Genomic DNA, 19,548 nt, shown 5'->3' on the forward strand with positions numbered 1-19,548 from the left:
TAATTTAGCAGTTCATTCATAAACACACGAATGAGTGAGACGAGTTTTTAGTCAAAGTCAACTTTATTATCAATATCTCTGATCGTGTTACAAACAGGGAGACCGAAGTGCGTTTCGTTGTCCCAAAGATTACACATTAAAAAGAACTACAAAAAAGAAATAGATATATGTATACAAACATACACAAAATAAAGATAAAACATAAAAAATAGGCTTTTTTATGCTTTATTTTTACACAAATTATGAATTGTGCAATTGATTAAATTGTAATAACAGTTACTCAGTGGAAAAAAGTGTGTAAACACCGGGAGCAATGACGTCATTCATTAATCATTAACACCGACTGTTTTAAGCAAGGCGTGTTTATTTAGAAGACCTTTCAACAAAAAGTCCATTGAAAGTTCTGTAGCCTACATTATAAAAGCGAAAAAGGTTTTTACAAAAAATTGTAAAAATAAAGATATATAGGCCTAATAAGCACAAGTCGAATACAACTGGAAAATTAAAGTTATTTGCGACGGATATGAAGTGTGCAATTTAGTGATGGACAGGCACTTTTTAAGAATGGTTTCAGGTAGCCTAATGTTGTTTTTACAAAACGACATTTAATTTAATTATTCTTATTATCATAATTAATAGGCTGTGTATTATACCATACTTGAATAGTCCCGGTAACACCACCTGACCTGAGCCGGTAAGTGAAGGTGTTCAGATTTCCTCAGTGTTTCTGCCCCCGTGTGGTGCAGTGAACCTTACAGTGTGTTTATCCTGCAAACACAAGCGACAGTGAACGCCTCACTAAACTGTTACATAGATAAATGATCCTGCAGGGAGAAGGGGAAATACATAGGACACTTTAGCTTCATTGAGTAGATTACTGTCCTTATCATCACCTATTAGGATTACTCTTATTAGTATAAGTAGTAGTAGTAGTAGTGTAGTAGTAGTAGTAGTAGTAGTAGTAGTAGTAGTAGTAGTAGTAGTAGTAGTAGTAGTAGTAGTAGTAGTAGTAGTAGTTGTAGTAGTAGTAGTTGTAGTAGTAGTAGTAGTAGTAGTAGTAGTTGTAGTAGTAGTAGTAGTAGTTGTAGTAGTAGTAGTTGTAGTAGTAGTAGTAGTAGTAGTTGTAGTAGTAGTAGTAGTTGTAGTAGTTGTAGTAGTTGTAGTAGTTGTAGTAGTAGTTGTAGTAGTAGTAGTAGACTACTACTACTACTACTACAACTACTACTAGTAGTTGTAGTAGTAGTAGTTGTAGTAGTAGTAGTAGTAGTAGTAGTAGTAGTTTGTAGTAGTAGTAGTTGTAGTAGTAGTAGTACTAGTAGTTGTAGTAGTAGTAGTTGTAGTAGTAGTAGTAGTATTTGCAGTAGTAGTATTTGTAGTACTGGTAAGAGAGCCTATGCCATCAAGACATTGTTAGATGTTTTCATATTAAGCTGGTCCTTTTTTTAACTTTTGTGATGTTTTTAAATTTACAAACAAGCATGAAAGATGCTGCAAAACAGTTATAAATAAATTGTTAATGACCATGATTACTTTTTTCTCTTTTAATGTTAATTTTCTCCCGGTATAAAAATGGTTAATCTTTTTAGGTATCTAGTAAATTGTCCTGGTTTCAGGCAACAATTGCTTTCTTTATTTTCTCTGCCATATGAAATGGTTGTACAGTGTTGTCAGCAGCTATTGAGAGACAACAAGCACTGGATAAAAAATGTGATGTTTTTTGCCAAATATATATACGTTTCCAGAACCTTAGAGCCCTCACATGAAGCTGCTTGTCCATAAATCTCAATTTTAATGAGGTTTTCTTCCAGGGAGCCTCATTTTGTATGACTTCATACATAATTATGATGGTAACTGTACATGATAACAGCTGTGTGAGGGAAGTAAAACCTAAGTTACTCTTGCACATGCTGTGGTAAATACATGGGAGGTTGGAGTTTTCCTTTAAAATTAACATGTTAGAAATAAAGGTTTTTAGCTAAGAAAGACATTTCTAACAAGTTAGGAGAAGTCAGGTTGTTTTAAAAAAAGGAAGGGTAGATGTCTTCATATCGAGGTGGACTTTCGTCCTCTGTCTTCTCAATCCTACAAGAATAAAACAACATGGCAGAACAGATTAAAGAGAAGAACTGGCTGATATCCAAGTGTTTACAGCCCCAATTGGTTATTCTTTAAGCGCACGTTAGGAAGCAGATTGCCCCTTCAAAAGAAAACACTGAGCAATTCCTACCTTATGTATGTGGCATTAAGCAGTGGAAAGAGACAGAAACAGGTCAGAAGTTGTGACAACTTAAGTGAGAGCTGGTGAGCAGAGCATGTGTTCATAAGATCAGGGCAGCAGTTTATAGTTATCCTAGGTTAACTGTATTATTGCTGCTGTCTGCTTTTATTAAAGTGAATTACTTTCCTGGAAACCTGCTGGGAGTAATCGCCTAAAAACAATAAAAGAAAGTGAAAACTTGCAACTTTCCACTAATGAAAAGCAGCTTTGTGTTGAGCAGAAAGTCTGTCCAAGGATATTTGATTGGATTTCAAATAATTGGTTCGTGCAATTGGTGGAAGAAATGACAATTCGCCATGTTATGATTCCCTCAGCACTTTGTTTAGGAACAGGTGGGGAAATATGATTAATGATGCCCCAATTAGCTTTATATACACTGTGAAATACCTTTAATATGACGTTATAGCGTTGACTTTGCTCAGTGAAAGCCATATTTTGATGATGCCGCTAGTAAGACTGGGTGCCAAGGGTAATTAAAAGAGAATTTGAGGAGCAATCTGGGTTTTAATCCTCCTCATTTTATTGACACAGGGCTTATTTGGTTTAATGAAAAGCCTAAGAAAGTGTTAAACACATTATATATTTAAAACATTTCTTTCCTTCTTATATTACTTTTTGACACATTTTGAAGTATAAAGATTTATACACATATCCGTGTGTTGACTTCTAGAGAGATTCATTGCGCTATAATTAACTGAGAGAGGTTTGACGGCCAAAAACACTTTGGGCCAAGTGGAAAGTGATCTTGTGGTTAATAAGAAATGAACTCTGGCACACTCTGTTTTAATGAGCACTGTGAGAAGCTGTGAGTTTTAAGCACAAATCTGACTGAAGATTGAAGATTAACTCTCTACCTCTGCCAGTTTTAGCTGCTTCAGTGCTGTTGCATGCTGAGAGAACTTCATCAAAAGTTTTAAGGGGACATTTCATGAAAAAACACATTTCTTCAGTGTTAATGCACATACATTTGGGTATTTAAGTGATTACCAACCCACAATTTGTGAAGTAAGACTACCCAGTCAGTATTTTAGGGGCTGCCAATAACATTTTGCTTCCTTTTCATAGGAAACATGCAGGTGTATATAATATATCGCTACTTAATGCGAGCTTCTCCACAAACAGCTTGAAAACTACCTTTGCAAACATGCGTCATATTTCTCTAACAATCAGAGAGTGGCTTTTAAAACTGCTTTAAAAAAAATTAGACCGAGGGTGAATAAAGGTAGAAAGACTGACAGTATTAGAAAGATAATGTGTTTTTGAACATTATTGCATTGGGAAACATTTTATATTAGTAACCAAAATAGAAGTATGAAACTGAAAGTCACCTTTAAAACCCTTTAACTGCCAGCGCCACCATTTGGTAGAGCACATTTTGTGTCTTGATATCTTGTTGAAAAAAAAGAAGTTGAACTCCATCTGATTCAGCAGCTCTACCCTTTGGTTGACGTGTTATGCACAAAACAACCTCTAGATGTCACTGTGGTTCGAACAGAAAGCCCTTCAGCTAGCTTCCACTGAGAAAGTTGGCAATGCTAAAAATCACTGCTGAAGAAATCACTCTTTTTGGTCAACTTTTGTAAGGTAACCATATCCTTTTTGACATATTTTAGTGTCAGAGCACTGACTGAACATATTTAGATAACTTGATGCACAAAAAAAGTTTTAACAAGGGTGTAATTAATTTTTTGAAAATATGGTCAACCAATCGGTCGAATTGGCTTTTTATGGTAAATTAATATGACTTTTTCAGAGTTTCAGAGATGTTTTCCAATAAAATATGGTAAATAAATGGCTAGATTCATGGTAATAGTACTAAATCTAGTACTGCCTTATGAGTCTCAGAGTGAAAGAGTGATAATCATTTATATAGCACCTTTCATGCATGGCATTCAGCCCAAAGTTGCACACAGATGAGCAAGTTAGGCCAACACAGGATATAGACATTTGCTGTTCGGCCAGTGGTTTCTTGTTAGGCCGATTCAGCATATACAGTAAGATGAGCAAGTATTTTTTATTATTAGGAAAAACACTTTACATTACTTTTTTCCATTTTTTTTTTTTACAATTATAATTTATTATCTTTTATGAATATCTGGTTGTATATATTGCTAATTTTCCATAAAAGAAACAAATGTATTTCAGTTTGTGTTTTATTTGAGTTTGATGCATACAAATACTGTACTGTATATGATGATTCTTGAAAATGCACTTTTACCATAGAAGGCCAGCTCGACCAGTTGGTAGAGGCTCATAAAAACAAAACTGTGTGGTCAGTCAAAACAAATAATTGTTTGTGGTTATTTGTGGCCCATTTGATAAAAAAATGCTAACAAATAATTTTCCATAGCTTTTTTTCTTGGTCTGGCAGTTAAAGGGTTAAGTACCCAAACTGGAAGTACACATTATTTAAGTTTTGTGCTTCCTCAAATGTCTGAACAATGTATGTAAGCAGTGTTTTATACCTGCTTCTCCTGTGCTCTGTTTCTTCTTCTTCTGCTGTGAACGCTGCGTTATCCATACAGTACCCGGCGCTGTGTGGGGAGGGGGCTGCATGGACGCCACTCACACACCGGCCAGACTGGAACCCAGCGGCCTGGTGTACTTCCCGGGTTATAAAGTCATACTGAGGTGGAAGATGAAATATTGCTGTGGCATTGTGTAACATGATTGGTGGATTTATGCCACTTAAAATGATCGAAGGTCCTATTGATGTTTGATCCATGGCAGGCGCTCCTTCACCCAGCTGTCGGCAGGGCCAGCAGTAGACCACCCCAAACCTGTAGAAGCTGATTAGCATGAAGGTGCCTCCGATGGAGATCAGGATGGGTCCTAGAAAACTGGGTCCACCCAAAGTTGGAGTTTTTCTGGGTAGTGATACCAGCCCATGGTGGTTAAAGTGGCACCCGCAAGGCCGAGGAAAACTCCTGAGAACAGCAGGAAGACTCCAGAACTTCTTGTTGTACTGCAACTGTCTGAATGTGCAGGATGTCTGACCTGGTTGGTCTCCATGACAGGCCTTTGCAACATCAAGTGAGTCCGGAAAAACCTTCAATCGTGAGTCCTCCTGGGTGTGTGACACTCAGACTGATTCTCTCACAGTGAAGTCAAACTTATACACACTGAGTAACTAAAGTAATAAATTAACCTGCACTTTAACTCTGTTTGGCACAAAAACACGGTGCAACATTATGAGTCACAATCTACAAATAGCAGCTTTTCCTTTTCAGTAAATGAACTCATTTAGACAAAAAGAGTATACAGAATAATGCATATAATAGTAATTTATGCACAAAGTAATGCTGGGATGGTGAATTGGAAATGCTTGTGGCAGATAATATGTTTCAGCAAATGTATTTTAGTGTATTAAACATCCTCCTACACAATCAAACATAAGCCTGCAGTGAAATGATAGTACTATATTTACAGAAGACCCTATAAGGCTCATATTTTAGTCAGGTATGAGACATGTCCCCAGCCCCCAGGGAGCATACCGTGAGGTATTAAGACCACGAGATGAGATTTGGTGTGTTTAAGGTCCATCTGAGAGGCACGAAAATAAGAAGAAAAGGGGATTCCTGCACGCATAGAACGTGATCCAAAAATCCACCTTGTCACATGTCATTTCACACAGACACGTCTCCCATCTGCGCTGCAATGCATAACTTATCAGCTACAGCTCGTGCTGCAATAGTTGAACAATCAGTCTAGCATGTTAAGTGGAGGGGCTTAAAAACACATCACGCTATACGTGTTACAGTCAGAGGCTAAATGGGCTGCACACAAAGTGAAACCCACACAGAACACGCAGGCGGCCCACTGAGAGAGCCTCAGCACTTCACAGGGGTGTCACTAAAGCTGCCTGTTCTCTCAGTCTACAAGTCTATTGTTTCAGTTCTCCTGAAAACTGTTGTCTGAGTGCTTTTGAAGATTGGTTTGAAATCTTACCCATTTTGAACCAATGTTTAGAAGGTTTTTTGGACCACTTAGGGTATATTTGGTTTCGTTTTTAGCGCTAGGATTAGGGTTTGTAGTTTTCTTTAGCTTGTAAATGTTTCTAATAATGCATGAACTCTCTCCAACTCTAGAAGTGTTAGTTATATATATATATTATAAATATTTTCTGTTTAGTGTCTAGGCCCCTATTATAAAGCTTTGGCAAGCTAATCGGGGTGACCCATTTCACATATCTCCATTATATCTTATGGTTGCATTTGTATTTTACAAACTTAATTTGATTTCTATAAAGCTTACTTATGTATCATACTATAGTCTCCCTTACTCAGTGTTTCCTCTCTAGGCTGCAGCAGAGCAGTCTAAAAAAACAGCTAAACATGTGTGTGTGCACTAAAAAAACACCTATGTTCATGAATTTTTAATCCCGAATGCAAACACGGTGACATGCAAACATGTTTTTCAGTTGAATTTCCTAACAGTCTGCTCTTCTCCCAGTGGACAGCTTGCATTCGCCTACATGAAAGCACGTCCGCTCTGTGTTGCGTGTCACAAACCTGCCGATCGGAAGGCAGGATCACAAGCAAAACAAAAGGAAACAACAGACTATCAAACACACAATGCCAGAGGCAGACAAACCTAACCTGTGTGTGTCAGTGTCCCTGAATGTGTGCGTCTTTCTGTCTTTATGTTTACTATAGCCTCAGTTCATTTCACTTGGCACTAATGAACAAAGGGACAGATAACTATACAAAGAATCCATATGAGGGCAGTGTTTAAAGAACCCCCCAGAATTGAAGCTGCACAGATTCTTTCAATTAGCCAACTCCAAATATTTATGGTCTGAACATTTCCTCTCTGGAAGGAAGGAGAGATCAGTGTGTGTGTTGTGTGTGTGTGTGTGTGTGTGTGTGTGTGTGTGTGTGTGTGTGTGTGTGTGTGTCCTGTTACCTCACACTGGGGTGTATTGATCCCCTGGGCCTATGCTTCATTACACTTGATCTATGCCACCATTCTACGAAAGCAAACTCGCTCTTATATCAGAAATAATCCAAGAGCAGCCACATGTCAAATACCTAGTTAAAGTTCAGCATTAATGCCACTTTAAAGATCTTTGTGCATGTAAATGGTCTGCAAAGGCTAGTTTCCTACACATTCACCTCCTGCCTGAAACCTCTTCATTAGACTCCTTTGTTTACATTACATTACAACCTAATGAGATCACTATGTAACACTCGCGCTCCTATTGGCTAGCGCTCCAACACATTGTGCGTGATATGAGAAAAATAAAGAGCTTTTTGAACATTAAATTAGTGGCACAGAATACTGATATGAAACCTGGACATTTCTTTTTACTATGTCCTCTTTAACAAATATACCGATAACATATTTGAGAATCCTAACTAGTTACACATCACTCACATTTCCATCATGCACTAATGCATCAGAAGTGCACATTGGGCCCCCAAATGTACCTCTTTTTACCTTGAGCCTGAAGCTTTTAAGTGTACAAAAAAAGTGACCTTTTCGACCTTATTGCCTCTTGTCCTTCTGTGCAAACACTGTCCTTGTCTCTTCTCCCATGTGTAAAGGATTTCCTCATCTATTTATCCAACCGGTTTTGGCAGCAACTATCTAAATACAGAAATATAGTTCTTTCCGATGTCCATACTTCAAATATACTATTGTTATATGTTTATAATAACCATTCCTCTCAGGCTCTTCCTGAGGTTCCTCCTTTTTTGCTCCATTAAGGATATTTTGAGAGTTTTTTTCTTATTCAAAGCAGGGGTCTAAGTATGGATTAAATATACATACAGTACAAAGCAACACAATTCCAGTGGCACATGCTGTTGGGCCAACACAATAGGGCCAATGGATCACTGCAGGAATTAAGATGTGACCATTTCTCAGCGATCCCCTCCCCCAAACACACGCTCACACACACACGCGCGCTTACGATGACAAATAGCCTGTGACGTGCCTCTGTGAACATGGCACGGAAGGGTCCACTCCGGGACTGAGTGTCTCCTCGCTGCATCTGACTTTCACTTCCTCTGAATCATTTCACCTTTCTAGCAGAGGTCAGAAAAAAAAAATCCAGTGGAATCAAAAGGTAGTATTCCTGTATCTGTCCCTCTCAGGATTCACATATCGTCTGACTCGACTGTATTGAATGTGTGAACTAGAGCAGGGGTACTCATACATCACGTTATGCCTCTCCACCTCTGTTTCTTACTTCTTACTTGCTACCCTTTTCCCTTAACCTATCCTAAGGGAGTGCATGTACGTAGACACGTTGTGCCTCTCCACCTCTGTTCCCTACTTCTTCTCAACCTATCCTAAGGGAGTGCATGTACGTAGACACGTTAGTTTAGCTGCTATAGGCTTGGACTGTCGGGGGACACCTTACTTCTTCCTTCTGTCTGTCTGTGTCTGTGTACTCTCATGTTCCGAATAACCCAGCTTCCCCCAAATTTCTGTTTGGTGTCTATATCTACGCCGGGATCCTGAGTCGTGGCTGATCCTGTTGCTGTGGTCCTGTGTCCTGGATCGTCTATCCTGAGTTCTGGATTTGAGTCCTGGACTTCGAGTCGTGGCTGAACCCGTCTCTGCGGTCCTGCCTGGCTCTCATCATACTACTTCCCTGATGGCTCCCACAGGATTGTTGACATCCTCGTGGATTCATCTTCTTATTATAGACACATGCATTTCCAAACATTTGGTCTACCTACGCTGTGAAATGTATTATCTCTTCGATTTACACACGGCATCTATTGCACGTCTGTCCGTCCTGGAGAGGGATCCCTCCTCTGTTGCTCTCCCTGAGGTTTCTCCCATGTTCCCTTTAAACTGTGGGTTTTTCTCCGGAAGTTTTTCCTTGTACGATGTGAGGGTCTAAGGACAGAGGGTGTCGTAGTGTCATACTGATATTCTGTACAAACTGTGAAGTCCACTGAGACAAATGTAGACATTTGTGATATTGGGCTATATAAATAACATGGATTGATTGATTGAATTAATTACATTTGAAGAGGTCCACTAACCCTAATCCCTAATATTCATCCCAGCAAAGGTCCACACTTCATAATGTCTAAAGTAGCCCACCCATATGTCAGTGAAATAAAATCAACACCATGTACTTCTTTAACATACAACAAATTGTGGCATTTGTATGGAAACCAACCTAAATAAAATTAGCCATATAGCTAGCATTATGAGGCCTTCATTGCAAATAAAAAAAAAAATACCAAAACAGTGTGGTGCAGCCAGTTATCTCTTCACAGTTTGTATACTTCCCCTCCTTTCTTTCTTAACACAATGCACACAACAATGTCTTACATTTCAAGTCAAACAGGCACAATTTGAAGCACCATTTCAAGTCAAATTAAATATGACTGAATCTCATATTCAAGACCTTTTTGAACATTACAGCATGGAGACATGTCACAGTACAGCCATACAACACAAACATGAACCTGGAAACTAGAAAAGGCATTTCCTGCTGAAAAATGCATGTGAATGCTGTAAACTGTACATTTGTTGCTGAATTAGCTGAAAATGCAGGAAAAGCTTTATATTGTATTAGTTGAATGGTCTCTGTAGCTGCTTTTAGCTACAGAGACCAAGTCAGTGTGTTGCTGAACTTAGCGGAGAAATGCAGAAAAGTGAAATTATTTGAATAAAAAATGGTTACAGCTCAAATGCATTGCAATGACTTTGTTGAAAACTTGAAAGTGAAATGTTAAACTGGAAGAGTAGGAAAATAGTGAAGAACCTTAATATTTAAAAGAAAAGGTTTAAAAAAGGTATAAACAACTAAATGTATAGCCTCAATGTCCTGAAATAGCTGAATAATGTAATAGCTTTCTGTAGCTGAAAGTAGGCTGAAGGAGTTAGATATTAAATGTAAGTAGTAGTGAATGAATGTGTATTAAGAAGAGAAAATAAAGTAAAAACGCTTTGAAGAGCAGCAGAATATTTTAGCTGCAAACTTTTGAACTAAAACCATATGTCACCAATAATGTATAAAATATGTGGAACATGTTGAAGTCAGTATGAAGTCTCCATCAGACAGAAAAGAATATGCTCCAGTCTGTGGGTGTTTCTCAATGTCGAGGACACTTGCTTGGTAGCACATGTCTTCCGAGTCACTTGCTTCAGAAGCGAGGCAAGAATCCTTCCTAGCCTCGGAAAACGAAGAATTGTGGAACAGGCTAACAGGTGTGCAGGTGTGCGTCATAATGCGAGGCCCCGCCTTAAATGGAGCGCGATTTCCGCCAAAGATTTGGAAATTGGTCCGTGCGCAAAGCTTTGTGGGGATTTTAAGGCCGCGGAGTCTACACATGTGCAGCCTCGAAATTTCCCCGCTACGAAGTATGCCGGCCTTGGTAGAATTCCAAGTATGCTGGACATTGGAACAGTCCTTCGGCGGCACTCAATGACGTAGTATGCTTGAAATAGTGGCTCTGGAGCAGTCTTCCTCGACATTGAGAAACACCCTCTGTGTTTGTGTTTGAGGTGACGACGTCAACAAACACCTGTGTGTGAGCCCAGAGATCAAAGGTTACCATGGTGACGACGTTATCAAACTCCTGTGTGCAGAGATCAGAGGTTACCATGGAGATGTGCAGTGATCAGTGAAAGGAGAGCCTTTCCATTGATGTGAACGAGAAATAAACCTCTTACATTTCTAATTATAGTTAAAACAACGGTACTGCTATCGGTAAAATGTCAACGCGTGAAGCATGTCAAGGACCCTGAGTGTCTGAAGTGTGCTTTTTGTGTACTTTCGGGTCAATAATGTGGCATTTTTGGCATACTTATTAAAGGTGTGCAGCTGGTGCTCTGAGGAAAGATCAGGCTGAATTTACAATGGGCCTTAATGGAGACATGTTGAAAGTTTTTGTCTCTTCATGCCCTCAAGAGGCATTTTGTTAAAAATAAAATCTTAATTTTTTTTAATTCTTCAACGTAGGAGAGGTTTTCCTACGTTGTTCATGAAAAATGATGTCCAAGGAGTGTAGGGTTTGGGAATTATGGCAGGTTTAAAAAAAGAATGAAGGCGAATTTCAAGCTCTGCTGCACTCTAGCTGTGACATCACGCACTCTAAGCCTTAACGAGCTGCGCAATACACACTAACGTTAAAATCTGAAGAAGGCCTCTTTACCAAGCTCCAAACTAAGTTAAATATCTAAAAAAGTGTAAAAGATATCAAAGATCTGAAGAATACATTTTATAGCTGAAGGTCTTGTGACCGTTTTAAGTCTCTAGCTGAAAAGTATGTGGAAGGAGTAGCATTTGGTGCACGGTGTAGGTAAAAGAGGATTTGAAGGTTCCTCCCATTGAGTTAAATGTTAAAAAAAAGGGTTTAAAAAGCTGAATATTTCAAAAAGTATAACATCTTTTTGAAAAAGTTGAAGGTTTCCCATCAAGTGCTGAAAAGGCTGAATATGTTGATATTTGAATGGTTTCTGTAGCTGAAAGTATATGCTGAAGTTATTGGAAGGCAAAAAACGTACGGAAGAACTGAAATAAGAAGATGAAGTTGAAGAATAAAGATTTGAAGAACTATAGTGGAATGCTGTAAACAGCATTCACACTAATTAGCATTACATTTCCTTTTTAATTAACAAGGCACACAAACTTGAAAAATTCCCCAGGAAACTGAATTCCAAGAAACCTATTCTGCAAACTTCTACACTTCCTTTATCAAAAGTAATTTATAAAACAGAAAACCGTCTACAAATGATCAATAACAATTTTTAACTCAATGGAGTACTTCCAGAGCAGAAGGTCAGGGCAAAAGCAAATTTGAACATGGGGGATAGTACCCATGTTGAACACTCTATATCTATATATATATATATATATATATATATATATATATATATACCTTGGTGGCGCAAATGTCTCCCCAATTCTCCACTAACAGAAGAAGCCATTTCTCTGATGAACAAGGACCTCAATGACAAATCTATGCTGTAGCGCGGCACATTAGGAGAAAAATTGTACTTTCTTTTTGACTATTCCTTTTTCAATTATATGCATAGAAATACTTCGCTTCAGTTTTGGACCTGAACGACTCTTTGACTGAGCAACTTCACGCATGGTTCTGGCTTAGAGGCCCCCTGAGAGGTTTAGCAGTAGGCCCATTCAGTAATCCCCCCATGGAGAAAACACACCTGGGTATTTGTGATGACATGTTACACAACAAATGTCCTTTTGAGCAGATACTTGCTAAGCAGCTGCTGTTAACAGATTTACATCTTCTGACTTCTGGCAACAATACCCAACATCTATTAAAACACTCACATGTGTTTTGAATATGATGGATTGGCTGATTATAAAGTTGGTGATACGCCGGTGTCAGCCAGATTAAATACGTTTGTCCAAGTCCTTTTGAAGTAATACATTATTTGTCAGTTTGATTAACAGTGAATTGTGTTCATGGTTTTATTGGCAAAATAAAACAGTTGAAGGGTTCTGCTTGAGGAAATTTGACAGATTCCTTTGAAAGGGAGTCTGACGTGATCCGGGTTTGAGTTATTCTAAAGAGGTCGTCTGGGTTTTGGAGTTAAGCAGGAGTAGCAAAGGAAAAGCAGCGTCCATATTAGTGCAATAAACCTACACCATGCATGTTTGTTCAGATGGCTTTCCTAGTGGTGAAGAGGGAGATCAAATAGGCACATCAATTCTCAATTGTCCATAAATGTTACTGATGTGGGGCTCGCTCGCTGGATCCTAGAATAACTCAAGTCTATGGTTCCAGTGGGCCTTTGGACAAACATAACTGTGATGCCGAACAACAAAGACTAAATGCTCCCTCTGCTCCACTGTTTCACAGAGATGATTCAGACCCTCTTAATGGACACCAGACAGATCCACCATCCAGAGCACAGAAGTACACTCTAGTTTGACATTTGGGAGAAGATCAATCCCCTGATCTAAATCATTAACCTTTTCTTCATCAAAGAAAATATATAATGTAAAGTCTGACTTATATGAATATAATAATATATTTTGGCTAGTCTAGATTTAGTCAACTGTAATAACCAGATGACTGAAGAAGGACATTTGAGACTAGACTCAGAAGACAAAGAAAAATAACTGTGAATACAAATGTGGATGAAAATTACCCTAATGACTTAAAGGTTGACTAACATTGGATTACAAAGCTTTGAGTTGTAGACTAAACTCCTACAACTAGGAGGGATAAAAATGAATAAAATGTTACTCAAACTTATAAGCATTTCTGCCTTAAGAGCAACACTAATACGACCTCCAAAAAAATGACTCTTAGATCTGAGCCTGGCTATCTGTTCCAACGCATGCAGTCTTTAAGCTAAGCTAACGTACTCTAGCCTCATTTAGCATACAAGAGAGTGGAATCAATCTTCTCATCTAGTTCTTGCCAAGCAGGCAGATCATGTCAAATAAGCTTTCTCCATCACGTTTCCCTCTAGAAGGCTGCTACTTGTGTGATCAACGCACTCAAATCCACAGATCCGCTCAACTTGTTTAAAATGCCTGACCACACACGAGAGTCTACATATGGACCAACAGATTCTGAATATGACTTCAGCTCAGATATCTCACTTTGGCCTGTAAGAGAATAACATCATACAGGAGGAAGCCTAAGATCTCCTTCTCCTCGTCTGAGTGAGGCGGACAGGGAAAAGTGGAGTCAACACTGATGGCTCACACATGTGGCTGTGAAAAGGCAGCTCAGGCGGTGAATTCAAACAGCGAGGAGGAGGTCTTCTGGCCGAGGGACACAAGGCATGACTGAGTGTGTAAATATGGACAAGGTGTTGATGTAGTGCTGAGCGTGGACGCACAGTCATGCATACATCCTCCTAAGCAAAGCTCTGTATGAGGTTCCTACATTAGAAACATGTGTGGTGGTGTCTAGCTTTGTTTTCATGCCCGGTCTTCCTGCATGGATTGTGTTTACTTAAAAGAAAAAAAGGACAATAGTCTTTCTCTTTTGCTATTGAAAATCCAGACTTTTGAGCCTACAACAATTCATCAGCATATTTGGCAGGGATTTAGATGGATATTTGCTACATATGCTTAGGTTTGGCGTTTTGGAATTCACCAACAGTGAAAAGAGAGGTTGGAGCAAAGCACAACACACAAGGGGACCAGTATGTACAAATGCACTTTCATTAACTGAAAACACATTGCTCAAAAGGTTGAAGATTCCAAGAAAAAACCCTAAACACCCAGACTGGACTACACCATGGTAGCAACACACCAATGACAAGGTAGCAGGCCCTAAAGCAAACCCTGTTTTGTTGTATATTTGACTCTAAACAGGAACATCATTTACAAAAAGAACATCATAACGTTATGCCAAAGACTTGAAACTAGCGATTTGGGCAACAAACTCATGTTTACAATGTCCACTCAGGTAATATACCAAGTTAAAGTAAGGTGCATTCCTCATAGACCTCTAAACAATCAACCAGACTTCTTTCTGCAACCACCATAGTCGACCCTGCTACATATCAGCGATTTCAATTTCAAATAACTTTTCAAACAGCTAAGGTTGCAGCATGGTCAGAGCCCCCACCCACCGTTTCCTGCACCTATGCCTTACTGTCAGAACAAGTGTCCATTAAGGCAGAAAATGAGATCTAGAGAGCATCTTTCAATGGGATCAGGCGTGATGCTAAACCGGACCAGGTGCATAAAGTGGATGGACCAACAGTATCTAAGCCCTGTTCTTCAAATTCAACTTCAAATGAATCTCAACCACACAGCTCTGTTGCTGCATGTTGAACGTTACACTGTTGTAGTCAACAAACACAAAATCAGTGCAGACACACACACACACACCCACACAGACTCACATGGTGAAAATAACATCTTTGTCGCTGTCGTTATAGAGTACCAATCAAATCAGTACATTTTGAGATATGATTGAAGCTCTTTCTAGATCTCTATGGCGAGGCTAAAAGAAACACACAGAACACCCTTAGTCATTTTAATATATTTGTATATATTCATATATTACACATTTAATACAGGCACAATGAGCAATCATAAAGTTGAGACAGAAAGTGGCTGAGATATTGGTAAAAATGTACAATTTATGAGAATCATTTACACAATAATGCTCTCTTTAAACTCTGTCCAATACAACATATAAAGAAAGAAAGGATGTGAAAGTGAGGAAAAAAGGAGCCTCTTTACTTTGTTTTGTACTTTTCGTTAGGAGAGCAAGAACCAGCTTGCTAATACTGAACATGAAATCTGTTGACTTGTTGTTTGTATGCATTTGGCTGTTCTGATAAAAACCACAGGTATACTTTATAAAGGGAAACGCAGAGCTACATGCTGATGTCTCACTGTACAAATGTCTGGTGCTACGATGGTGTGAACTCATTCGTTTGGAACACCTGGTTAAAGTTCAGAGTGACACAACACTTCAGCATAACAGACTTAAATGGATGTTTCCATCAGCCACTTAAGGATTATTGTTTGCCTCTAGAATATGAATAAAGGCTTGAATCGTGTTCCAGAGTTGTACAAAGCTGGTAATGATATGAAGAATGGAATCAAATAAATGATCATTTGACAAAGGATGAATCAAGTATGGATATGAGCTTAAATGACCTGCCATATTGAGCCTTTTCTATGGCTGACGGTTAAAAAAAAGCCTGATGTGAAAAGTTATTTTCTAAAATCCTATCCAAGAGGTCAGTTGGCCAAATGAGGCACAGTGTTAGAAACCCCTGCCCTAAAAAGTGTCATCAATTTTGAATCACAGCTTCCACGTAACCGACTACATCTCCACACATACCAGCATTTGAACCAATTAAAGGATCATTACATGGTTTGGACAATGAAATACATAAAAGTACTCCACCAAGAAGTACAGCAGCCTCTACAGCAACCTTCATTAGTAAAAGACAGAAATGAAGCACCGAGAGTCAAACATGGTCATTTTCATCCATCCATCCATTTTCTATACCCGCTTGTGCTGTTTATAGTTAAAAGAGGCTTCTCCCAGCATGCACTGGGTGAAAGGCAGGCCAGTAATGTATCACAGGTCAATAGCAGTACTGTGTCACAATATCTAACCACAGTCAACAACACTCAGCGTCAACACGTTGTGATTAAGGCATTTGCATCATTACTTTGGCCTTATTGTGCTTCTACTCACTTACATTGTGAGAGAGGGATAAAAGTCAACAGACGAGTGTTGAATAGAAAACATACAAGCTATAAAACAGTTTGATGATTCAATTCAATCAAATAAGGCCAATGTGACTCATTCATTGCTACAGTTGTAAAAAGAGGAGATTTTCCCTTCAACATCCAAATAGTAGAAGTAAAAAAAGAAACTGGCACATTGTTGGTGCTATTCTCATTGACTGTGTTGTAGTATACAAACAAGATGAGAGAAAAGTTAGATTCAGGCACATTTCTCCATTAATAGGGCACCAAAGTTTGATAAAAAAAACACCAGTTTAAAAAAAGGCTGCAGGTTATTTAGGGTAATCTCTCTTGATTTCGTTTCTTTTAAAGCAACTGACATTTGACACAATGTTTTACAGTCAAAAAGTATAAAAATGAAGGGCTTAAGAATTGTAAAAATATAAGCCATGACTGAAAGGGGAAACATATAGAATTTTAAAAAGATCCCACTGATCACAGACCCCACTAGGGGCGATTCAAACCTACCCACATGTGGGTCAATCATTGACGCACGTTTTTTGCCTTTTGATCCACAGAATAAGAGGAGGCACTGAGGTCAGATTTTCTGCATTTGTTAAAAAGCACTTGTTATTTGAAGAAATCAAGCTTGTGCCATAGTGTGAGTGTGTGTTGAAGAGAGATTATACCTTCATTGCTTCATTGCACGTGATGAGAAAAAGACAAATCATGGAAAGAGAAAGACTCAGTAAACAGAACTGATTTGAGCGTTGAGTCAGAGCTGGTCGAGCAGAATAATCAGAGTTAATATTTACAGTTCACAGAAAAGAGGAAAGAGCAGATTCTTTTCTTCCACGCAGACATGGTTTTGTTTTATATTCCCTATAGACTCTTGAGAAATGACTATAAGAGGAAGAAGAGCATGTTAAAGATTGTTAGTGCACTTTTTTTTTTCTGATTTCAAATACAATATAGATTTATATCTAATTCATAAATTGTTTCTGACTATACAAAAGTGAGTTGATCAGAAGCATTATTAGACTTCATATCTACACATTTCCTGAAAGCTCGTCTTCTTTTATTCTTTTTTTTTTAAACAGTGTTCAATACTCAGTGCTGTTTTATTGTAGTGAGATTCTCGCCTCCCGGGCAAAAGATGGATCCAGAGGTTCAGGAAGCCGTTTGTGTCTGACAACATTTGATTTCTTGAGTGTTGGGTCCCCTCAGCAATCGGCCATATAACGTCCTGCAGAACAGAACAAAGGTTTGAGTTGCTGGAGCATTACATGAATATCAGGGAGGTAAGGATGATCCAGCACCACATACCTGTAGCAAACCTCTTCTTGTTGAGAGACAGTCTGTACCCCGCCCCCACCAGCTCCATGTCCGCCCCTGACAGGGTGCTCCCCTCACTCATAAACTGCACTGCCAGGGTGGAGAAGCTCGAGGGTCCGTCTGACAGTTCAAACTTGGCCCTCAGGGACCCGGCACCTGGGGGCAGACACAAATACAAAATGGACAATGACGTATCTCCAACGAGGCGTTTTTGGGGAGGTATTTTATGTGTTAGAGTTTTACTCGCTACAGGGTGTACTTTGAGGGTTTGACTCTGCACACCGTTTACATGCATAAAAACCTTCATAACACACAAGGGGACGGGTAATAACCGGAAAAGCATGACACCTCTCCTTTAAACTCCAAACAGCAAGGAAAGTGCAGATATATTCACTTCAAGCAAGGCAGACCATTGTAAGTGCTGGTGAATCAGTTACAAGGCCTACATTACATTTTTAAGTGCTTTTTTTGTATTTTTGATCCCCAGCTCCTGCTGTCAAAATCCCCAAATTGCTCCCATGGCCATTGGTTTGTGAACGTGTGATCATGTTAGATTCATGAGCAGGTTGCACAAAAAAACCTATCAATAAATGTATTGTAGGGAGGCTGTGGCTCAGTGGATAGTGTGCTGGACTTCGAAACAGGGGATAACAAGTTCGAGTCCCACTGCAGTCAGCATGTCGTTGTGTACTTGGGCAAGACACACCTCAAATTGCTCCTGTGGGGATTGTCCACAGTACTGAATGTATGTAAGTCGCTTTGGATAAAAGCGTCTAACAAATGACATGTAATGTAATGTACAGTATTATGTCAACACATTTCACATAACTGTATTAGGTTAGTTGAAACATATAATATTAAAACTTAATGTTATTGCTTTCAACTAACTGTATACAGTTATGTGAAATCTGTTGACATAATATATTTAATTAAAGTCAACGTTTCTGTTTTTTCAGAGCAGGCTGCCTTTGTATGAATGTGTGTGAAAGCTGAATTGAATGTAAAAGCGCTTTGAGGGGTCTCAAAGACTGAAACCGTGCTTTGTAAATACAGTTCATTGTCTGTTCATTTGCAAACAAAGAAGAAAAGCAGGATTTACCTTCATTTTCAGACTTTTCCGAGATGTCACTCAGCTTCCACAGACACTTATTCTGCTCTGCATTCCTAAAATAAGAAACAAGAAATGAAATATTAGCTGCTTCTGTTCAGCGCCTCACACTTTGTGTTCTCCCACAGCGTTTACCAGATGGAGTTGGGCAGGGAGTGCATGTTGGTGACCCCCCCGTCCACAGGCACTAGGATCTGGACGTTGGACAGGGGTCCGGGGTGGGCCATGGACTCGGGGTTGTAGCGGTAGTCCACCCGCAGGTCGGATGTGCTCGGCGTGCACTTCCAGTACACGGCCAGGTTGAGCGGAGTGGAATGGATCCCGTCTGACTGCACCTGAACGCAGCAGTAGAGTGGACATTTAGAACATTAGATAAGAATAAAGCTGATTCAAATTTGAGCAATTAGAGTAATGAAATGAGACTATGTTTAAAATCCAAAACTGAATTAAAAAGTATTATTTTTGCAAGCTGGATTTAACATTTTGAAGATGATTGTGTTTAGATTTGAGTGCTGCTTGAAATCTGGGCTACAACAATTTCAATAGCAATATTGTATGTGTTGTATATATTTTGTTTTTGTGTCCGTTATGAAAACTTGTATACTTATCCCATTTACTCTGTTTTCTTATTTTCAAAATGTTCTATGTATGTATGTATCACCTACTTTCATTTTGTATTTAGTTGTGTTCTTTCATGCTGGGGTG

The 19,548-nt window shown here is 39.0% G+C and overlaps 2 protein-coding genes across 2 annotated transcripts in view; both read right to left on the reverse strand.

Moving 5' to 3' along the window:
- Nucleotides 1-1,346: 1,346 nt before the first annotated feature.
- tmem174 (transmembrane protein 174) lies at nucleotides 1,347-5,333 on the reverse strand. The gene is given in 4 exon segments (XM_034123533.1): nucleotides 1,347-2,082; nucleotides 4,744-5,117; nucleotides 5,119-5,148; nucleotides 5,150-5,333. Coding segments are annotated over 4 exon segments (627 nt in total). The 5' UTR covers nucleotides 5,309-5,333; the 3' UTR covers nucleotides 1,347-2,018.
- Nucleotides 5,334-15,211: 9,878 nt separating this feature from the next.
- The window catches only part of fcho2 (FCH and mu domain containing endocytic adaptor 2), a 54,471-nt gene continuing 50,134 nt past the window's right edge, over nucleotides 15,212-19,548 (reverse strand). The window contains 4 exon segments of the mRNA XM_034122815.1: nucleotides 15,212-17,646; nucleotides 17,727-17,891; nucleotides 18,835-18,899; nucleotides 18,979-19,178. Coding sequence (XP_033978706.1) covers nucleotides 17,624-17,646; nucleotides 17,727-17,891; nucleotides 18,835-18,899; nucleotides 18,979-19,178 — 453 coding nt within the window. The 3' untranslated portion in view covers nucleotides 15,212-17,623.

Source organism: Trematomus bernacchii, unplaced genomic scaffold (genome assembly GCF_902827165.1).
Source record: "Trematomus bernacchii unplaced genomic scaffold, fTreBer1.1, whole genome shotgun sequence".
Lineage (NCBI taxonomy): Eukaryota > Metazoa > Chordata > Actinopteri > Perciformes > Nototheniidae > Trematomus > Trematomus bernacchii.